General features: G+C 53.6%; 5 protein-coding genes across 5 annotated transcripts; 2 read left to right on the top strand and 3 right to left on the bottom strand.

Moving 5' to 3' along the window:
• Positions 1 to 984: 984 nt before the first annotated feature.
• Positions 985 to 4,374, top strand: PODANS_4_2720 (uncharacterized protein; the record flags this gene model as incomplete). The annotated part of the gene is made up of 3 exons (XM_001903890.1): positions 985 to 1,046; positions 1,196 to 1,304; positions 1,372 to 4,374. The coding sequence occupies 3 exons, from the start codon at positions 985 to 987 to the stop codon at positions 4,372 to 4,374; spliced, it is 3,174 nt and encodes a 1,057-aa protein (XP_001903925.1).
• A 1,269-nt stretch (positions 4,375 to 5,643) lies between these two features.
• Positions 5,644 to 6,815, bottom strand: PODANS_4_2730 (uncharacterized protein; the record flags this gene model as incomplete). Its single annotated transcript, XM_001903891.1, has 3 exons — positions 5,644 to 6,024; positions 6,097 to 6,694; positions 6,766 to 6,815. The coding sequence occupies 3 exons, from the start codon at positions 6,813 to 6,815 to the stop codon at positions 5,644 to 5,646; spliced, it is 1,029 nt and encodes a 342-aa protein (XP_001903926.1).
• Positions 6,816 to 8,310: 1,495 nt separating this feature from the next.
• Positions 8,311 to 11,736, top strand: PODANS_4_2740 (uncharacterized protein; the record flags this gene model as incomplete). Its single annotated transcript, XM_001903892.1, has 4 exons — positions 8,311 to 8,821; positions 8,891 to 8,911; positions 8,998 to 9,035; positions 9,100 to 11,736. 4 exons carry the CDS (start codon positions 8,311 to 8,313, stop codon positions 11,734 to 11,736), a joined length of 3,207 nt encoding a protein of 1,068 aa, XP_001903927.1.
• Positions 11,737 to 12,916: 1,180 nt separating this feature from the next.
• Positions 12,917 to 15,676, bottom strand: PODANS_4_2750 (uncharacterized protein; the record flags this gene model as incomplete). The annotated part of the gene is made up of 2 exons (XM_001903893.1): positions 12,917 to 14,758; positions 14,831 to 15,676. 2 exons carry the CDS (start codon positions 15,674 to 15,676, stop codon positions 12,917 to 12,919), a joined length of 2,688 nt encoding a protein of 895 aa, XP_001903928.1.
• A 92-nt stretch (positions 15,677 to 15,768) lies between these two features.
• Positions 15,769 to 16,926, bottom strand: PODANS_4_2760 (uncharacterized protein; the record flags this gene model as incomplete). The annotated part of the gene is made up of 4 exons (XM_001903894.1): positions 15,769 to 16,009; positions 16,103 to 16,201; positions 16,256 to 16,281; positions 16,336 to 16,926. 4 exons carry the CDS (start codon positions 16,924 to 16,926, stop codon positions 15,769 to 15,771), a joined length of 957 nt encoding a protein of 318 aa, XP_001903929.1.
• Positions 16,927 to 21,390: the final 4,464 nt, after the last annotated feature.

The raw sequence follows: 21,390 nt of genomic DNA on the forward strand, positions 1-21,390 counted from the left end.
TAAACCAAGAGAGCCAGGTTGAAGTGGGACTTGGAGTGGAGATGGACCTGTCAGGGTGTCGTTTTTGGCGGGGCGTTGCCTGGGAGCTTCTTCTTCTTCACTGTGGAGGCCCAGCCCGGCCTTGCACTTGAGGTTCTTGAAAAGAGTGTCGGTCGGATTAGAAGAAAGATCAACACACAATATGGCTATGATGTTTGGCTATAGGGATAAGATGATTGATGCTTGAGTCGGGCTGTCAACACGGCCAAGTCTGTGTTGTCATATGCTGAGTGAGTTGGACGAGCACGGGACTGGCTCCAACAGAGGCCATGGAAGATTGGCTCCTTTCTTTCCAACAAGGCCAGTTACGGTTCAGGGGTGGTTGCATACCGCCTACGGCACGTGCGAAGCTCGGGCAAAGGCCGGTCCTCTCTCTGAGCCGTGCACATTGATCTCGAAGTGCTTCAATGAGCATAATACTCTGTATCTGGATCAGAGAGACAATGAATATAGAGAGAAAAACTGCTGTTTAGACTGAATAAAGACTAGGTCACATGAGGTAGTTGCTTCAAGGTCAATGGAGAGCCTGTTGGCTGTTTTACTGTATATTGTAAATATGGAGCGAGGCTGTCTCTCACTGGCCCTTTCATTCATCAGTAGTGTTAGTCAGCAGGGCGGCGGAGCCTTTTGGACGACGGCACTTTAATCCCCTCGTCATCCAGGGCCTGTGATTGGCTGGGCTGGATCGCGGTTTGGCCAGTTTGGGGTTCCTCGACCTCAGAAATTCGCACCTCACGGCACCCACCCTTCCTCAAACAACTACACCCCAAGCCGGCTTTCTGATTTTCACTCATTGCGCACACCAGACGACTTATCATCGCCAAAAAATCGTCGGCACCATCTCCGGGATCATAGCAACCTTCTCCGACTCGCTTACACACGCGAGAGCGCGTCTTCGTCGCGTATAATTGATCCAAAGCCTCGACGAGGTACCCAGCAGCCACCATGGCTCCCCGTGGCCGACAGAGCGGCAACGACACCGACGCGTCCATGCAGGATGCGCCCGAGTCCGCCAGCCACGTTGTCGACGAGATGGTGAGTTTTATCTCCCGACTTGCTGGCCCAAGCCCAATCAACCGAACTGACCATATCTCCAGGAGGTCGACGAGACTCCCGATTATACCGACTCAGATACCAATCCAAATACTACCGCCAGCAGCGTAGCCGGGGAACCAGTTCCAGATGGCCGCAAGAAGCGCTCGGAGGCCAACCAGCTGCGAAGAAGCATATTTGGTAAAAAGCACGACAGGTTGGGAGAATCAAAGGTAGGAAGAGTGAATAGGCGCAAAGAATCATGCTGCCCGTGTCTGTAGGCTGACAATTCGATAGGAGGATGACACGATTCGCCGGTTCCGATACCTTTTGGGTTTGACTGATTTGTTCCGCCACTTCATCGAGCACAACCCAGACCCCAAAATCCGCGAAATCATGGCCGAGATCGATCGCCAAAATGAAGAAGCAGCGAAAAACAAGAAGGCCGCTGGTCGTCAGGGCGGCGCTACTAGTGAAAGACGTCGCCGCACCGAGGCCGAGGAAGACGCCGAACTTCTCAAGGACGAAAAGCACGGTGGCTCAGCCGAGACCGTCTTCCGCGAATCCCCCGCTTTCATCAATGGCACCATGAGAGATTACCAGGTTGCCGGTCTGAACTGGCTCATTTCCCTCCACGAGAATGGTATCTCTGGTATTCTGGCCGACGAAATGGGTCTGGGCAAGACACTGCAGACCATCTCTTTCCTGGGCTATCTTCGGCACATCATGGGCATCACTGGTCCCCACCTCATCACAGTTCCGAAATCAACTCTGGACAACTGGAAGCGAGAGTTTGCAAAGTGGACGCCCGAGGTCAATGTGTTGATTTTGCAAGGCGCCAAGGAGGAGCGTCACCAGCTCATCAACGATCGGTTGGTGGACGAGGATTTCGACGTGTGCATCACCAGCTACGAAATGATTCTCCGAGAAAAGGCCCATCTTCGAAAATTCGCCTGGGAGTACATCATCATCGACGAGGCCCATCGCATCAAGAACGAGGAGTCCTCGCTCGCCCAGGTCATCCGCATGTTCAACTCGCGCAACCGTCTTTTGATCACGGGAACCCCGCTACAGAACAACCTGCACGAGCTTTGGGCGCTGCTCAACTTTTTGTTGCCCGATGTGTTTGGTGACTCTGAGGCTTTCGACCAGTGGTTCTCGGGCCAAGATAGAGACCAGGATACGGTTGTGCAGCAGCTGCACAAGGTGTTGCGGCCTTTCCTGCTTCGTCGTGTCAAGAGCGATGTGGAGAAGAGCCTTCTACCCAAGAAGGAGGTGAATGTCTACATTGGCATGTCGGAGATGCAAGTGAAGTGGTACAAGAGAATTCTGGAAAAGGACATTGACGCCGTCAACGGTGCAGGAGGCAAGCGCGAGTCCAAGACCAGACTTCTCAACATCGTGATGCAGCTTCGAAAGTGCTGCAACCACCCTTATCTGTTTGAAGGTGCGGAGCCGGGCCCTCCTTACACCACAGACGAGCATTTGGTCTTCAACTCCGGCAAGATGATTATTCTCGACAAGCTTCTCAAGAGAATGCAGGCCCAAGACAGTCGCGTGCTGATCTTCTCGCAAATGAGTCGCCTGTTGGATATCCTGGAGGACTACTGCGTCTTCCGCGGTTACAAGTACTGCAGAATCGATGGTGGCACAGCCCACGAGGATCGTATTGCGGCCATCGACGAGTACAACAAGCCAGGATCTGAGAAGTTCATCTTCTTGTTGACAACAAGAGCCGGCGGTTTGGGAATCAACTTGACAACCGCCGATATTGTTATTCTCTACGACAGCGACTGGAACCCCCAGGCCGATCTGCAAGCCATGGACAGAGCGCATCGTATTGGTCAAACCAAGCAAGTCGTGGTCTACCGGTTCGTGACAGACAATGCCATTGAAGAAAAGGTACTGGAGCGCGCGGCCCAGAAGCTGCGTCTTGATCAACTGGTTATCCAGCAGGGTCGCGCTCAAATTGCCGCCAAAGCTGCGGCGAACAAGGATGAGCTTTTGTCCATGATTCAGCACGGCGCCGGAAAGATTTTCGAGACCAAGAGCGCCTTTGGAGAACTGGCCGAGAAGGGTGGCGAGCTTGACGATGATGATATTGACAGAATTCTGAACGCTGGCGAGAGCCGGACGAAGGAGTTGAATGCCAAGTATGAGAAGCTTGGTATCGATGATTTGCAAAAGTTTACCTCCGAGTCAGCCTACGAGTGGAACGGCGAGGATTTCGCCGCCCGCAAAAAGGATGTCGGGCTTAGCTGGATCAACCCAGCGAAGCGTGAGCGCAAGGAGCAGATTTACTCGATTGACAAGTACTACAAGCAGGCCTTGCACACTGGTGGCCGGACTGCCGACACCAAGCCGAAGGCGCCTCGTGCCCCCAAGCAGGTAGCTGTACACGACTACCAGTTCTACCCACCCAGGCTCCGCGACCTTCAGGACAGGGAGACCGCCTACTATCGCAAGGAGATCGGCTACAAGGTTCCGTTACCCGAGGGCGACGACGACAACCTGTCTGAGCGGGAGGCCGAGAGGGCTCTCGACCAGCAGGAAATCGACAACGCCACTCCCCTGACCGAAGAAGAGCAAGAGGAGAAGCAACAGCTGGCTCAGCAAGGCTTTGGCGAGTGGAACAGGCGAGACTTTCAGCAGTTCATCAACGGTTCCGGTCGTTATGGCCGGAACAACTATGATGACATTGCTTTGGAGGTTGACAACAAGACTCCTGCAGAGATCAAGGCATACGCCAAGGTGTTCTGGCAGCGCTACACCGAGATCGCGGACTACCCCAAGTACCTAAAGGTGATTGAAGATGGTGAGGACCGCATGCGCAAGATCGACCACCAACGCAAGATGTTGCGCAAGAAGATGGGCCAGTACCGTGTACCACTTCAACAGCTTAAGATCAACTACTCGGTCTCGACTACCAACAAGAAGGTGTACACCGAGGAGGAGGACCGCTTCCTGCTGGTGCTGCTCGATAAGTACGGCGTGGACACGGAGGGCATCTACGAGAAGATTCGCGATGAGATCCGTGACAGCCCGCTGTTCCGGTTCGACTGGTTCTTCTTGAGCCGCACGCCCACTGAGCTGGGCCGTCGCTGCAACACCCTTCTCACCACCGTAGTGAAGGAGTTTGAGGACGTCAACACGACGACCAAGACCAACGGTACGAACGGCAAGCTCAAGAGGGAGCTGGAAGATAATGAGGAGAATGACGAGGATAGCATTCTTGGGTTGGCGCCGGCGAAGAAGAAGAGCAAGGCTAACGGGGTCAAGGTGAGCATACTTGTTATCGGATGACCAACGCGCTGTTTTTACAGAGTGCTGACCAAAATCTCACAGAACAAGGCTCTTGATAACGTTAAGTCGGCGACTGCCAGCAAGGCCAACTCGACATCCCCGTCAAGGGCGTCCAGTGTCGGGTCTACCAACTCGACTGCTGCGGCTACTAAGAGCAAGGCGAAGGGCAAGAAGAAATAGATTTTTTGTACGACACAGACATGGAAAGGAAAGATGATGAGAGCTACGTAGCCAGGAGGGTTGTTGGGAGTTTCTAGCTGTCATGGTTATTTGGTGGCCAGCAAGGTCATACCAGTGGGTCGGATTATTAGAAGGCGGGTGGGGGAGGCGATGTAAATTACTATTGCTTGGGAAAGGGCGTTATTTGGGGTGTGTATTTGTGGGGGATTTTGTTGTTTCTTTTGTATTTATTGCCTTTGCGAAAACAGGGGGAAGCGGGACGGGGAAAAGCTGGTTGTCGTCTGCCGTCGTTTCTTGCTAGTTGCTGATGGTGGCGATGCTTCTTCAGTGCTTTGCAGGTAATATCAGCTCGCAAGTAGCAAAAATGGGGTGCTTTTACAGCTATAGATATTCAAGTCTTTCTAGATTTGTCTACCCTGCCTGTGTCTAAAGTTATATTTTGAGTTTAGAAGAAAGAAAAAACCGCGGGAAACCCCGGGCACGCAAGATAGGCTTCAACAGTGGCCCTGCCCACTGCAGCAAAGACCGAAAGCTAAACTTTAGAGACGGGAGGCTTGCAAGTGTCTAAAGTTATATGTTCGGTTGAGCAATACTATGGGTTATAGGACGACGGTGCCATTGTTAAGAACACAACGAACAAGTGGTAACAATAAGAACGACGCATGAAATGGTATCCGCATCTGTTACGAGTTTTACAATCAGCTCCTATATCTGGGCGAGAGGGGAAAAAAGACCGGCTTTCATGTCGCTTTTCCTTCTCTCTACCAAAAGTAGTGACATCAAAAAAAGGGGGTTGGTTTTCCTGCCTGGATCCCCCCCGCCTTCCCCCTTTTCATCTTTCTTGTTCACCCTTTTGTGTGTGATCCGCGTGTGTCCGCCCAAGAATCTGTCCCTGAACGCCATTGCAAATGCCGAACTCAAACCACATCTTTCATTCGTTCATCCGCCTTCGCCTTCATCGTTTCCACCCTCACAACCCAACCAACCAACCACCTCGCGGCTCGTTCCCTTCTTCCTTTCAGATTGTCCCATGGAAACCCCCGTCATGATTTCTTCATCATTTTTTTAAGTCCCCCATTAAAATTCTTTTTATTTGCCACCCTGGGCAGCTAACCTGTTTAGCCTCTCCCTCTCCACCTCGTAGTTGAAGTCAAAGTACCCCTTGTCGAACTGGTGCACGCGGACGTAACCGTCCTCACCACCAGAGGCGTAACCCTTGCCCGTGGGGTCGGCGGCGACTGTGTTGAGAGGGCCGAAGTGGCCACGGACACGGCCAATCTCCTCCTCAAAGATCTTGTGGTAGAAGCGGGCCTCGAATTTGCCCTGTCTCGCCGAGGTGGTTGTGACATCCATGGCGGCCTGACCACCGCCGAGGATGACGTACTCCTTCTTGGGGGTGATGGCGGCGCTGTTGAGGGGTGTGTCGGCGACGTACGTCTTGAGGACTTCGAGCTCCTTGGCTGTGATGAGCTAGAGGTTTTTCTGATGTTAGTAAAGAATGTTCTCTTGCGGATTTCACACACACAAGACAAAAAACATAACCTTGGCACTCTTGTCTTTTGAGGCGGTGATGAAGTATGTGCGGTCCTGGTTCCACTGGAGATCGGTGATGGGGGAGCCGAGCTCGTGGACGTTGACATTATAGATGAGGTCGCCCGTCTTGCCGTCGTACTGGGAGACGCTGCCGTCCTCGTGGCCGGCGATGATGTACTTGCTGAGGTAGCTCCACCCGGCAACGGTGGCCTTGCTCTCCTCGCAGACGATGGTCAGGACCTTCTCGTCCGACTGCTCGGCATCGGGGTCGACCTTGATGTCGAGCACGACGATGGTGCCGAGGTGACCCATGCGCTTCTCCGTCACGCCGAGGAGCTTGGTGCCATCCTCGTTGAACTCAACGCGCTTGACGGCGGTGGGGAAGTCCCATGTCTTGAGGAGCTTGCCGGTCTTGACCTCCCAGAGGCGGATGGTGTTGTCGGCGGAGCCGGAGGCGATGATGGTGGAGGTTGGGTCGACGTCAACGGTCCAGATGGCACCTTGGTGGCCCTGATATGTGCCGAGACGCTCGCCGTTGTGCGCAAACCAGGCGCAGATGTGTTGATCCTTGGCGGTAGAGAAGAGAAGATCGCCCTCGCGGTTGTACCTAGCAAGAGAGAGAAGGTGTTAGACAGGAGGAGGTCTTGGCTCTATCGGTCAGTGTAAAGGGCAACGAACTTGACCTGGGTCAGGGCACGTTCGTGGCCTGACAAAAGAATGGGCCTCATTCTGAAGGTTAGCTGTGGGGGGTTGTTGTCGAGGGATGGGAGAGGGGCGGTTTCTTTGCTCGGTGGGGTTGGGGATCGAGGGGGAGGTGGTCGATTATTATTTTATTGTCGGGTATAGGCAGAGTCTCTCTGTCGTGAATGCGGTTTCTTTCACAGAAGGCTTCTTTCTCCAGCCGATTGATTTGGCACACCAGTAATTTTTCCGTGAGGATTGTGCGCCGCCGATAGGCCACAGACTTTCCAGCGCGGGGCGAATCCTTGGACTCTGCCCCGCTTAACAATGAACTTTGCCTGACCGCCTTCTGTTTTCAGAGCATTGAAGTCAAAAGTGGGGGTCTTTTTTCCAATTGTTCTCGACTGTCACGACTGTGCCATCCCAAGTTGGATGTTGGATGCTCGGACTACAAACAGAACATTGTTCCTCGACGATCCTTCCAGTCTTATTTTTTGTTTTTGGATGATGACTCTTGGCCGGTGACTCGACTCTCTATCCTTGTGACTGGAACTTGTGTTATTGTGTCATAACTCGGCACAGCCAGAGAGGCACGTACACTCCCAACCCTTGAATTTTTGTTAGCGCAAGACCAAGGCAGAGGGATCTTACACTTATTTTCAACTTCTCATAACTTTGGCCTCAGAAACACCACAACGTTACTTTAAATTAGAGGAAAGAAGGTAATTCTTGAAAGAAAAGCTGTATAATAACTTCTTTCCCCGGGAAAAATTGGTGTGGTTGCGCTTTTCGGGGGTGAAAATATCGTGAAGTCTCGCGCTAACAAAAATTCAAAGGGTTGGAGTGTACATGTAGACATTTCTACTCGTGAGATTTGCTGGAAGAAAACATGTAAGTGGCAGTTGCGATGTGGATCCTTTTTTTTTTTTTTTTTTTTAGTTTGAGCCTCTCAACTCTAATAACGGTTTTTGCTCCTTCATCAATATGAGGCCAAGAGTCGGGATGAGGGACCACACCTTTCCTCTGCAAACCCGGGAGGAGCTCGAGTGAGCTATATCGACACCAATCATCGACACATAAATTGATATCGAATTGCCTTTCCAGGGTCCTGGGTTTGGACCCGTGGCGGCTGCTGGGAAAAATATCGACCACTGTCATAGAGCCGGCGCTGCCATGCACAGGTACTTTACACATGGTGCTTGTGTCCGTGGGATGGATTGATGATACATAGCACCAAATCGACATGCTCTTTAAGACCAAGTTGTTGCCCAAATCAATGTCTTGATTCTACATCTCCGTACTGACGCCAGGAATGACACCATATCGTTAAAAAAGCCAACCCTTGCAGTGAGTGACACATAAATTTCACTTGTGACTCAACCTCAGTCGCTGTTGCTCTCCACACTGACCGGGCAACCTGGTAGGACCGTCTGCCCTCGGTTCTGATATCTGGAAGGCATCAGTCAGAAGCTCACCGCATAAGCAACAGCGGTACACAACAGGAGGATCGTGACTGAGACTAACTGTTAGAGACTGGCCGCCATGACGCTCTCGAGACTGGCCCAACGGGTCCCGACTCCGGTCCTGACTGGCTCCTGCTCCACGAACAAAGCACGCCAGCGGCTTATCAGCAGCCGTTTGAGAATCGAGTCAGTGGATGGCCACAAGCTCGTCAGCACGTATATGCCCGAGTTTCGGCGGTGTTCCTCGGCTCAGCCTGACGACCGCCACTCCGCTGCCCCGCGTTCGGCACCCCGCCAGGCCCAGTCACCGTCACCCGTTAAGGTCGCCCACGCCCACGCCCACGCCCAACGCCTACGCCTCGGTCTCGGTCTCGCCAGGAACCACACCACCGCTCTCTTGCACTCTGCATCTGCACAACCAAACTCATTCCTTGCTCACAGGGCCTTTTCCAGCTCGTCAGCAGCCATGGTGGCCCAAAAGATTGACGGAACGGCCGTGGCCAAGCGGGTGCGCGAACAGCTCAAGGCTGAGATTGCCGAGAAGAAGGGAATCAACCCACGCTTTGAGCCGTGCTTGAAGATTATCCAAGGTGCGTATTAGTATCCCGGCCTTCGTTTATTTACCTGAATGACTGACTAAACTAACCAACGTCGTGTAGTGGGCGACCGCTCTGACTCCTGTAAGCCACCAACCATACCCCAAAGCCCCCAAAGCCGCTACCCCGCGTGGGCATTGTTTAACTGATTCTGGACGGATGACCTGCAGCCACCTATGTGCGCATGAAGTTGAAAGCCGCCGAGGAGGTAAGGATGCTGTAGACCACTCACATCTCATTCGCGAACGGCACACTGACCCCCTTGATATCAGTGCGGCATCTCATGTGAACTCATCAAGTTTGACGAATCGGCCACCGAGGCCGAGATCGTTGCTCGTGTTCATGCTCTTAACAATGACCCAACCGTCCATGGCATCTTGGTCCAGCTCCCATTACCAAGCCATGTTTCTGAGTACGCTGTCACATCCGCCGTCCTGAGCGAGAAGGATGTCGACGGCTTCGGCACTTACAACATCGGTGAGCTGGCCAAGCGTGGTGGTAACCCCTATTTCGTCCCCTGCACACCCAAGGGTGTCATGGTCCTTCTCGAGGAAACCGGTGTCGACCTCAAGGGAAAGAACGCCGTAGTTGTTGGCAGAAGCGACATTGTTGGCAGTCCTGTCAGCTACCTCTTGAAGAACGCAGATGCCACCGTCACTGTTTGCCACTCCAGGACCAAGGATCTTGACCAGCACCTCAAGAATGCCGACGTCGTGGTTGTTGCTATTGGCAAGGCTGGTTTCATCAAGGGCGAGCAGCTCAAGGAGGGCGCCGTTGTCATCGACGTTGGCACCAACTACATTCCCGACGCTACCAAGAAGTCTGGTCAGCGTCTTGTTGGCGATGTCGAATTCGAGTCCGCCTCCCAGGTTGCCTCTCACATCACACCCGTCCCCGGCGGTGTTGGTCCCATGACTGTCGCCATGCTCCTTCACAACGTTGTCGCCTCTGCGACACAGTGGTTTGATGCCGAGAAGCAGAGGAAGATTGTGCCCCTGAGCCTTGCTCTCAAGGAGCCAGTCCCATCAGACATTGCCATCTCGCGGGCTCAAGCGCCCAAGCACGTTACTCAGATCGCCAAGGAGATTGGCATTTCAAACTCGGAGCTCGAGCCATATGGTGCCTACAAGGCCAAGGTCGACCTTACTCTTCTCAAGCGCTTGGATCATCGCCGAAATGGTCGCTACGTTGTTGTTACCGGTATCACCCCCACCCCTCTCGGTGAGGGCAAGTCTACCACCACCATGGGTCTTGCTCAAGCCTTGGGCGCCCATGTTGGTCGTCTTACTTTTGCCAACGTTCGTCAGCCAAGTCAAGGCCCAACGTTCGGCATCAAGGGCGGTGCTGCCGGTGGTGGTTACAGTCAGGTCATTCCCATGGACGAGTTCAACATGCATTTGACTGGTGATATCCACGCCATCACCGCTGCTAACAACCTCCTCGCCGCTGCTATTGATACCCGCATGTTCCACGAGAGCACTCAGAAGGATTCCGCCCTCTACAGACGACTGGTCCCGGTCAAGAACGGCAAGAGACAGTTCTCGCCTGTCATGTTCCGCCGCCTGAAGAAGCTCGGCATTGACAAGACCAACCCTGATGATCTTACCGAGGAGGAAATCGGCAAGTTCGCCCGCCTTGATATCGACCCAGAGACTATCACCTGGAGACGCGTCTTGGACGTCAACGACAGACATCTCCGCGGCATCACTATCGGCACTGCTGCCACCGAGAAGGGCCATAGCCGCCAGACCGGCTTCGACATTTCGGTCGCCAGTGAGTGCATGGCCATTCTCGCTCTCAGCACTGACCTCGCCGACATGCGCGAGCGTCTCGGCAGAATGGTCGTTGCCAGCTCCAGAAGCGGCGACCCCGTCACGGCCGACGACCTCGGTGCCGGTGGTGCTCTTACCGCCCTCATGAAGGACGCCATTAAGCCCAACCTGATGCAGAGTTTGGAAGGCACACCCGTATTCGTCCACGCCGGCCCCTTCGCCAACATCTCCATCGGCAACAGCTCCATCCTCGCCGATAAGATGGCCCTCAAGCTCGCGGGTACCGAGCTCGACGAGGACCACTCCACCAAGGCCGGTTTTGTCATCACCGAAGCCGGCTTCGACTTCACCATGGGCGGCGAGCGCTTCTTCAACATCAAGTGCCGCACCTCCGGCCTCGTCCCCGACGTCGTCGTCGTCGTCGCCACCATCCGCGCCCTTAAGGTCCACGGCGGCGGGCCCCCCATCTCCCCCGGTGCTCCCCTCAGCCCCGTCTACAAGGAGGAAAACGTCGAGATCCTCCGTGCCGGCTGCGTCAACCTTGCCAAGCACATCGCCAACGCCAAGTCCTACGGCGTGCCCGTCGTTGTCGCCATCAACAAGTTCTCCACCGACACTTCCGCCGAAGTGGAAGTCGTCCGCGAGGAAGCCATCAAGGCCGGCGCCGAAGACGCCGTCCTCGCCAATCACTGGGCCGAAGGCGGCAAGGGCGCCGTTGACCTCGCTCATGCTGTCATTGCCGCTTCGGAGAAGCCCAAGGACTTCAAGCTCTTGTACGGCCTCGAGGGTACCGTCCAGGAGCGCATCGAGAAGATCGCCAGGGAGATGTACGGCGCCTCGTCAGTCGAATTCACCGAGCTGGCCCAGAAGAAGGTCGAGACGTACACCAGACAGGGTTTCGGGAACCTGCCTATTTGCATTGCCAAGACGCAGTATTCCATCAGTCATGACCCTGAGCTCAAGGGCGCGCCGACGGGCTTTACCGTGCCGGTTCGGGATGTGAGGATGGCGGCGGGCGCTGGGTACTTGTATGCGCTGGCGGCCGATATTCAGACGATTCCTGGGTTGCCGACTGCGCCTGGGTATTTGAATGTGGATGTTGATTTGGAGACGGGGGAGATTGATGGGTTGTTTTGAAGAATTTCAAGTGCTTGAGCCTTGTGTTTTTATATGGCGTTAAAATTGGGAGGTGGGTGTAAAGGTATATCAATGATCAACTCGAGCGAAACTAAGGCAGGGGGAAAGTGGAAAGGGAAAAATGAGATGTTGAAAGTGCATGTTTTAACACATGGCGCTGATGAAGGGGGGGTTAATACCACAGGGGTGAAGAGGTTTTAGAAACCAAAAAAGCTAGCCATAGATGGAATAGATGAAGTTCCTCTCACTTTTGCTCCCAGCAGTGACAGTACTGGTAATGGCTAAAGTTCTTGTAAACATTCAAGTGCCTTCATTTTAGCTACTGTTTTAAGACTTCACCGAGGTCAAGCACGTCCAAAAACAGTAAATATGATGATCAATATCTCTCATTATTCATGTTGTACAACAGGAGTACAAAAACTAAGTATTAAGTCCCTGTTCCTCCTCCCCCACCCACTCTGTCTGTTTTACTGTATGTTATACAACCAACCCCCTTTCCTCTTTCCTTGTCTCATAAGCCCCCCTTTCGCATTTCCCATTAAACTCCAAATACACCTTATTTTCTGTATGTGCCCGAACCCAAACCCAATTTATATCCATCATATAAAATTTTACCCATCTGCTGTTGAAGAAAATAATAAGGTAAAAAGTACAAAAATGATGTAATGTAATATATGTATGATATGCCAAAAAAACAAAACAAGCAAAACAGAAACAAACGAAAAAAAGAAAAGATGCGAAAATAATCGTACAGAAAAAAAGCAAAAGTAAAAGTACAGAAAAAGAAAAGGGGATGATCGGAAAGGTATGTTGTACAAGTGAAATGAAAAGAGTGTAGAAGAAGGAAGCCGCTTTTCTCCATTTCGTCGCCGTCATCTCATGTGTATGTATGCGATTGTCGTGTCGTGTTTGTGTTGTGAATGCGCAGAAAAACGCCGTAGAAAAAGAAGAGAAACGAATGGATGTCAACCAGCAATGCCATGCCCCTTATCCCACACAATATATGTCCGGAGCCAGTAAGTATCCTGTAAATGCCATCGCCCACGCCAAATGCTCCCCATCCCATGTAAAAATATGACAAGAAAGAAACCCCAGAAAGAAAAAGGCGCCATTGAAAACCATTAAGCTCCCTGGCTGGTTGAAAAACAAAAACAAAAAAGAAAAACGTGACGAAAAGGAGCTAGAACCACCTCCTGATAGCAGCACTCTCCTCAATCTTGGTCAACACTCCCATGGCGTCCACATACAGCTTATTCCGACTGCCGACACAGTCACTCTCCATCCGGCGCCTCACAAGCCCAACCACGCCCGCCGCCTCGCGATGGGCCCGGAACCTTAAGACGTCCTCCAGACGGCTGCACTCAGCCACCCTGCGCAGCCAGCGGATCGGCTCATCATCAGAGCTGTTCAGCGTGGACGCGGTCGACAGCCCGCTCGTTCTCGAGGCAGGACTGCTTCCACCGCTGGGCCCGCCACTGCTGCTTCGTTGCCGGGGGTGCACTTGCGCTTGTTGCTGCTGCTGGCCCTTGCTGCTGTTCCGCAGACCGTGGTTAAACGCCCAGCAGACGAGCACGCAGACGTGGAGGGCCCAGTAGTCGGATATATCTGCCACCCTTGACGATGCAGCTGAGCTGCTGCTGCCGCTGTCTTCAGACACATTCCTGCGATTACTGTCCAGAAACCCGAGCAGGGCACGCGAGGCAAAGAGGGTGGCTTTGAGAATGTTGAGGCCCGGAAGGCTGCCGCCAGCCCACTGCCTGACTCGCCTGACGTGTTCCTGGAAGATGGTAGCAGGAAGGACCTTCTGGGCGTAGGCCCAAGAGTCGCCGCTGACGGCCAGGAGATCACGAAGGGGCGTGTGGTTTAGGGCGAGGTAGGTGTTGGCGATGGGGCAGGTTCGGAAAAGCCGCTGGATGCGCTGCTCGGCTTCCATGTCCTGGGGTTGCTGCTGGAGACGTGCTTGCTGGCTTGAATCAAAGTCCGGGGCGGGAGAGTTGTCGGCTGAAAGGGCAACTGTGGATGATGACGCCGGCCGTCGAGGCAGACGCAGAGCGCATAGGCCAAGAATGACCATGCGATCTGCCCGGCCGCAAGCTTCAATGTATTCTGGGGTGAGGCTTTCAATGTCGGAGACGCAAGCTGGCTGGGCGGCAGCGTGGGCAGAGACCGGGTCGCAAGCCTGTAGGGCGTGCCACTCCTCTGCCGTGGAGGCTCCCCAAAGCTTCTCACTGTTGCCGAACAACGGGAGGCTTTCATTGCCATCCAGAACGCGCCCATGCTGCTGGTAGATCGATGTATGACCATCGCAAATGAAGCAAGCTGCGAGAAGCCGACGGCAGGACTCGGCTTCAACCCAGCGCTTCCACCTCTCGTGGTCGTTGACCAAGTGCTGGTCCGAACTGAGCATAGCTTGATCGAGCATGCCGGAGTCGGGACAAAGGGCCTGTGTGTCGGAGACAAATTGTGAGTACGCCTGCGCAGAGCTCTGAGAAAGAGTCGAAAATGAAAGAGAATTCCCCGTCGCCGGTACAGAGTCGTATCGTTCGGGAGAAAAGAGAAAAGACCAGATCCGAGAGATTTCTCGCGAACGAGCAGGAGAAGGAGAGGTGTTGGAACGAGAATGATGCGTGAAAGAAGAAGGATCCGTGTAGGAGGACCCAGGAGAAACATAAGATGAAGGGACAATGGCCTGTGGCCATGATGTGTTCGAGAAGGGGCTCAGGTGCCTGAGAACCATGGGAGTGGTGGTGGCAATGGTAGCCGGCGTGATGGAATCAAAGGAAGAGACAGAGGAAACGGGGGAGGATGTTGGAGACCAGGCGCTGGTGTCGAAGAACCAAGAAACAGAATCCTCCATAAGAGAGAAAGACAGCGGTGCAGTAATGGACTGCTCAGTACTCACCCTCTGGTGGAGATGCCTGAACAGGTCTGAGGGCTTGGTAACCGGCTTTCGGCCTCGGAAGCGCGCAAAGTACTCGCAGAGAAGAATCGTCTGCTTGATTTGCAGGCTCCATTTGGCTGCCTGTGTGGTGTTTCCTTGTTAGTTCCAGTGTTGCTGATGATGTGGTAAAGAAATGGGTGCATTTGCACTCACTCGCTTCGCCTCTTGCCACGCGTGCTCGTGAAGCTGGTTCCCCCGGTTGCGGTCCTCCTTGGTGTCGAGATGCTGGGTGGCTACGGCTGCCATGGCACACCTCAGCACATCTTCCGGCTCGGCTTCAAATGACTGCCGATGCACAATTGGAAGCACAGGGTGTACCTTCTCCCAATAGACATCAAGATAGCCAGGAATAGCAGTCCTGATGGCGGCCGGAAGGGGGATGTTCATGGACGGTGGCATGGAGGAGTGCATGGCATACTTGCTCCCCAACTCCAAGTTCAACCCTGTTATCTCGCCACCCGGGCTCACATCACCACTCGCAGCATATCCAACGCTCATATCAGTCATCATGGCGGTTTGGGCACCTAATCGTGTGTCCATAAACCCCTGCTTCTGACGAAGCATTCCGAGCGAAGGGTCAATGCCAGTGGAAAGGACGGGGGCGGGTGTGATCAAACCGCCACTTGCTTGAGCCGAGGTGCGCGGCTCTGGGGTGAGGCCTCGAAAGCCGCCGGCCATTGTGTTCCCGTGCATGTTGCTCAGTCCGGAGGCCTGATGGTTGCTGACGTCTTGACCGCTAAAGCCCATAGTATTTGGGAAGATTGTTCCGGCCGAATAGGTCTGTGTGCTGTGGGGGTTGGAGGAGTAGGGATTCGGGTGAATGAAACCTCCAAGTCCAGGCCCGGGGCTGACTCGAGAAGCCGGATTAGGATATGGGGAGAGAAGGTGGTTTGAGCACCCCCATGGCTGTGCATTTCCCAGTGATTCCGATACCGGTGTCGAATAAGTGCTGTCCGTGGCCGATGATGCCCAAGGGGACGGTTCCCGGTGCTCGGGCATTTTAATATCCTTTGTTATTACGGACAATTGCCCCATCTGTAATGTCCTGGGCTGGGAAAACGTCTGTGAGAACCGTGTTGGAGATGGGGTGACTAGAATGGGTGTCGGGGACATTGGGTAGGCCTCGTATTCAGGTGCGGCCCCTCTGTAATCTGCGGTTGGATGAGGCGAGCTGGCGGGCTGAGAATATGTTGTTGAAGGCGTCTCAGAAGAGACGGCCGCGGTGGAAAGTGTTTGCCCAGACCCTTGGGCCGGCACTGATGAGCTGCTCTGTGACCCAGAGATCTGTATTGGCTGTGGTGGTCTTGGTGATGGCACAGCATATGGACTGGCCTGATTAACCGCTGGCTGGGATGAGGATTCACCGTGCTCGCTGTAAACATGGTTAATAAAGTAGGCTATTGCCGTTCCAGCTTCTGTACTCACTTCTTCTGCTGATGTCTAGTCAACAGATCTTGGCGATGAAATGCCTTGTCACAGCCCGAGCAACGAAATTGAGGCTCTTCATGGCTGAGTTGGTGACGCCTATATCTCAAGTGTCAGCGTATACCGCTTGCCGATGGCTCAAGTCTTTCTCACCTCAAGTGCTCGGCTCTTGTGAAGGTCTAGTGGTGATTAGTATGAATGCCCTAATGAATAATCAACAGAAGGCGTCGTACCTTGGCTGGTTTGCAAAGCTCGCAGACATGTACCGGAACGCCCTTCTTCGCTCTGCTCACACGACCAGTGATGGGGGTAAGTCTCATCGGTACTGCATCAGATGGTTGAGGATGAGGGGGCATAGGTCTCATGGGTCCGCCTCCCATTGATGACGACGAGGCGGGAGATCCGTAGCCTCCTGACCGGTCCATTGAGTCGGTGCTTGTCGTGCTTCGACGACGGACTGAGGGTCGTGCGGTGGCAGGAGACAAGGTCGTCGATGGGACTGGAGTATCCAGTGATCCGCTTGCCGTTCCTTGGGGGGCAGTTGGGGTTGTGGTTGATGTTGTCGTCGTTGGCTTGGGACCCCTTGAGGAAGCAGCACGTTTCTTGTTCAGGGTAGAGGGGGAAGGGGGGTTGATATCCTCTTCGGCGGCCAGACCGGAACTACTAGCATGCCTCGGGTGTGGTAGTGGGTTGGGTTCTTCTGGTAGCTGACCGGTAGTGGCCGGCTTGATTGGGACCTTGGCCTTTTTATTATTCTGGGCCTGTTGACGGTCCGGCACCTGGTGGTCGTCGTTGACATCCATTATGAACTTGAGACTAGCCATGATGGGCGGCAGATGCTCAAAATGGATGTCAGATGTGTACCAAGATGGGAATAACACAGCCCTGTTGGACTTTCTTGGACAAATGAAGAAAAGTAACAAAATCAGGGACGAAGACGGGGACGGGGTACGTCAGTACTGTACACGCGCGGCTGCAGCAATACACGCGAAGAGGCTCAAAAAGAAGACAACAAGAGAAGGAGGGGAGAAGAACGAGATCGAGGCAAGCCTCAGTCTGCGGGGGATGTGATCAAAGCTACTTAGTGACCTTGGGTAATCATGGCATGTACACGCAGCAACGGGGCCCATCCGTCGACAACGACAGCCGAAGCATCTGGGGTGCAACTCTGCGGCGTACATTGCGGCACATGTTTTTATTGAGATGGCGACAGGGCCCTCTACCTGCGTGTGCAGCTAGGGAAAAGTTGGGATGAGATTGTACCGCTCTTGGCCCTCCATTGCAGAAGGGGCTTGGGTGCTCTTTTTGGAGAGGAGGCTGTTGCTTGAAGGGCCTGCTTGCCCCCTGTTCCCCGTCAGCTCCTTGGCAAGGGTAGGGAGTGAAAGAGGGGGGCGGGGGGGGAGGGGTTGCATTGGCACTTGCTGAGGGAGGGTGCTGAGATGGTTTTGTCCTGGGAACGAGACTCGACTCGAAGAAAAAAGACAGTTGAGACAAATAATGTACACTTGCACTGGCTTTTCCTCTGAAATGTGTATAATCTGAGCCCTTGAAAGAATGAGATGTGGGTGGGAAACAACCAACTACCGTAGGCAGGTAGGGACAACTGAATTTCCAGGTCAGCTTCCACAACCCTTCCATGCCAACCCGGGAATAGGAGTGGCCATCTTGGATAGAACGCATGGCCATGGTCCGTGGTCGTGTGCCGCTCCGGGGATCATTGACGACATGATGCCAGGGCCATTTCTCAGTTGATTCCGTAGGGCTGCCGGGATACTTGCGATGAGGTGCAGCACAGCGTATGCGGGCATGTTTCGGTAAATTGGGTCTCCTGTTTACACCCATTTTTTTGTTCATGCCCAGGGAGCACTTTCATATCAAGGAGGGGTAGTATCGCGTGTATTTTGCCCTAGCGGTTTGTTCGTGTACCCTTTTCTTAACCGCCGGCCTGACTTGTAAAGCGGCGCAGTGTGAGAAGTGCGGAATTTGCTGCAGCAGAGGCAACCATGCCTATTGGCCAGTATCCTCGGCATACAGTCCCATAGTATGGCCGGCCGAGTTGTCATTTCGCAGACCATACTTGGAGAAGTGCTCGCCCAGTGAGAGCGCCATTCAGAGCTCTTCGAGAGCAGAAAACGGTGACATACTGACAAGTGACGAGGAGAGGGGTGATGGGGGGTTCCATGGGCAGACTGACGGATAGGGTTGATGTGCATAGGTACATACAGGGGGCTGAGGCGATGTGATGTTTCCCATTGGCCATACCGGATCTGCAAGGCGTGCTCTCAGTGAGATCCTATTTTTGTTGGTTCCCAATACAGCAAAGCGTCTTGAGAAAAAAAAGACGTGCATGCAGCCTTTGCAGAATTTGGCCGTAGAGTGGTAACTTGGCGGGATCTGTATGGTTTGCAGTGGGAGCGAGCGTGGGCGATGATCAGAGTATTTCAGTGTCTCTATTGCGGGAATAGAACAGTATATTGGGTGCCTGGATGCAACCTTTCAGGCCTGTCGAATCGCTGCTCTCTGATCGCCATGCATCTCTTCCACCGATGGTAAATTCGGGGGCCGCCCGCCATGGCTATCCGTCTGGGGAATCTCTTGGTTGCGGCACTCAGTCGGCACTAATTAGGACCTGGCATGATCAAAATGAATGACCTGCATGTAGCAGTAGCAACACTTGTTGTTTGCTTCGTTTCTCTAAACATGGAGAAGAAAGCGCGTGGGCAATGGGAGGGCGGGCTGATGGTGTCATTGGTGCCTCCGTCAGTCAGTGTAACGGCAATTGCTAAATAAGCAGCCACGACAAGCGCCTATGATGCATCAACCTGATGGCATTGAATACAGTCGATATACAGCCACCATAACGATGATGCTTGTGGGCATATGTAAGGAGGCCGTTGATGGTGTCAACGTTGGTGATAGTAGACAGTAGTTTGCGCTAGGGGCGCTTAATCTGCCACTGCCGATTCGTCTGATCAGTGGGCAAGTCAAGACCCGGTCACGCCACTCGGGACGGGCCTGATGCTTCTAGTGTGCAGTTCAGAACTTCAGACTTCGGGTCGCTCGGTGGGTGTGTGTGGTTCACTGCGCAAGTTGCTTCTCGATTAGGTATGGTCCTAGCTCACTGCCGCGAGGCGGGCGCTTGTTTCAAGTTTGTGATACGCCGCGCTTGTGTGACGAGCGCTTCTGTCTTGAGGAACTGGGCTGTGGCGTCGTACTGAAGCAAGGGGAATGCAGTATCGGAGGTGTTCCGAGCCCGAGAGGGTGGTGATGCTGCGCATATCTGACGGCATACGTTGAGAAGAAGAGTTGGTTGATCTCGAAGCTTGTTCGACCTGCGGGAGGTTCCGGTTCATCGCAAACTTCTTCCCTATGGAGGGGTTATTACAAAGTGAGGTGATACTAGGTACCTGCTGATCTTGTTGATGGTGTCTGATGTCTTGAGAGAAGCCAGTGTACAGATACTTACAAGTTATAATATCCTTTCTGCGATGCATTATGACCTGCTGTTGACTGAGGTGATCGATAAGATCGTGGTCCAAACTCTTGGCTTCCAGCAAAACCCCGCTCTCCTTCACAAGGTCCGTGCATTAAAGCTTTCGGCCGGGCGCTTAGCACTATTAATAGCGCTATGAAGCGATCATTGCAGCTTGGCATCGGCTTTGGCAGCTGCCCAACAGGAGTCCTCCACTCTGAACCTCACCTCCTCACCTCCTCACCTGCACCGTCGAGTCTTGCTTCTATGTACCTAATCAACTCAACTGCTCAGACAAATTCAGAAACCCGTTGCCCGGATCAATAAAACTGGCAAATGTAACCATCCCGCATCTGGATCCGGATCCAAATGTGGCTTCCAGCAGTTTCACGGCTTCTTTTCTTGGGGGCTTAAACCTGTTACACCAGCATCTAACCGCCATCTTGATCGAAGCATGGACGTTCTACGCACCAAGCCTCCGCCATAGATCCATACCGTTGGGTCTGCCACGAGGCGCGAGGACGTCCCCCCGGTTCATTCAGGTACCTACCTACTCTCTTTGCAGTTCCCGGTGGTTCAACATGCCACAGTACACAAAATAACCAGATTTGGCTTTTTTCCTCTCTCTCGTATTCGTCGAATAGGCATCTGCTACGACAAAGGCATCGGTTGTGTTGCATTCGAGGTCACATTGGCCCACAAAACATGCTCCTTTTATCCTATCCCTTTCCAGCCTTATAGGTTTGGTTTTCTACCCGCAACCCCGGGGTTTGTGCCTGGGTCGATCGCGGGAGACCTGGAGATAGAATACCCGCAAATAGGTGCTGCTTTGCTATCTATGGAAGCGTACCCCGCAGCCCTTGCTACCTTAGCCAGACCTTCACAGTTCTCGCTTCACCTCGACGCTTGCTTGCTGCCATGTTCAGCATCAATACTTCCAATTTAGCAACGTTTCTGCTTACACTTCTGGGGCAAGCACTCGGCTCTTGCTCCTCTACCAGGCAAAGTTGCTGGTTCCGGGACGTCCCGTCGTTGGCGGCGACAGAGAAGGCCGTAGAAGGGAAGAAGGTTGCTAGGCGCGGCGTAGTGATGATAACATATCGTTATGGGCGGGAGGACGGACTCAAGCGAGACTCCCGAAATCCCATCGGCCGATTCACCACGTTGATGAATGATGGCTTGGCCACGTGGGAAGGCCGGCTGGCTGGGGGCTGGGGCACATCAAGTCCGGAGCCTGTAGCAAACGGTCCGATCAGTACCTACATACCCCAGCTTGGCTTAAAGAGCCCCCGCACAGCCTCAGCGCAGGTCGAGGATGTTGCCTAGTTCGTGTTGCACCACGACAGACGAAACTGCTCTGCTGCATGCTGCACCTTACAGAAAAGATGCTACCAGCTTACTCACCGCCAACACCACAGGGCGCCCCTCAACCGCATTTCACTCGGTCAAGGAGGGGGAATGGGAGCGACAAGCACCTGCCACGAGGGCACTTATGGTACCGATGTACTTCCAACATGAAACAGTTTCAGGTTCAGAGCTGCTGATGTGTACAGCATCTTCCACATCTTGACCTGTTGGTTTATTCTCGTTTTTCAGCTCTCCATCCGGCATCTCCATCATTCATTGTCTCTCCATGTCCATCGGCAATAACCATTTCTCGGATTGCCACCGCAGATCACTCAGCCAGCCGTACGCACTCTAAAGAATACGAATTATCGGCCGCAGAGTTGTCGCCATGCTCCGGCCTGCGAGCTTCCGGTGTATTTGCTCCGCGAACGCTTATGTAGGCTCGCGGGACAGTCACTCCTATTGTCTC

Source organism: Podospora anserina, chromosome 4, assembly GCF_000226545.1.
Source record: "Podospora anserina S mat+ genomic DNA chromosome 4, supercontig 2".
Classification (NCBI taxonomy): Eukaryota; Fungi; Ascomycota; class Sordariomycetes; order Sordariales; family Podosporaceae; genus Podospora; species Podospora anserina.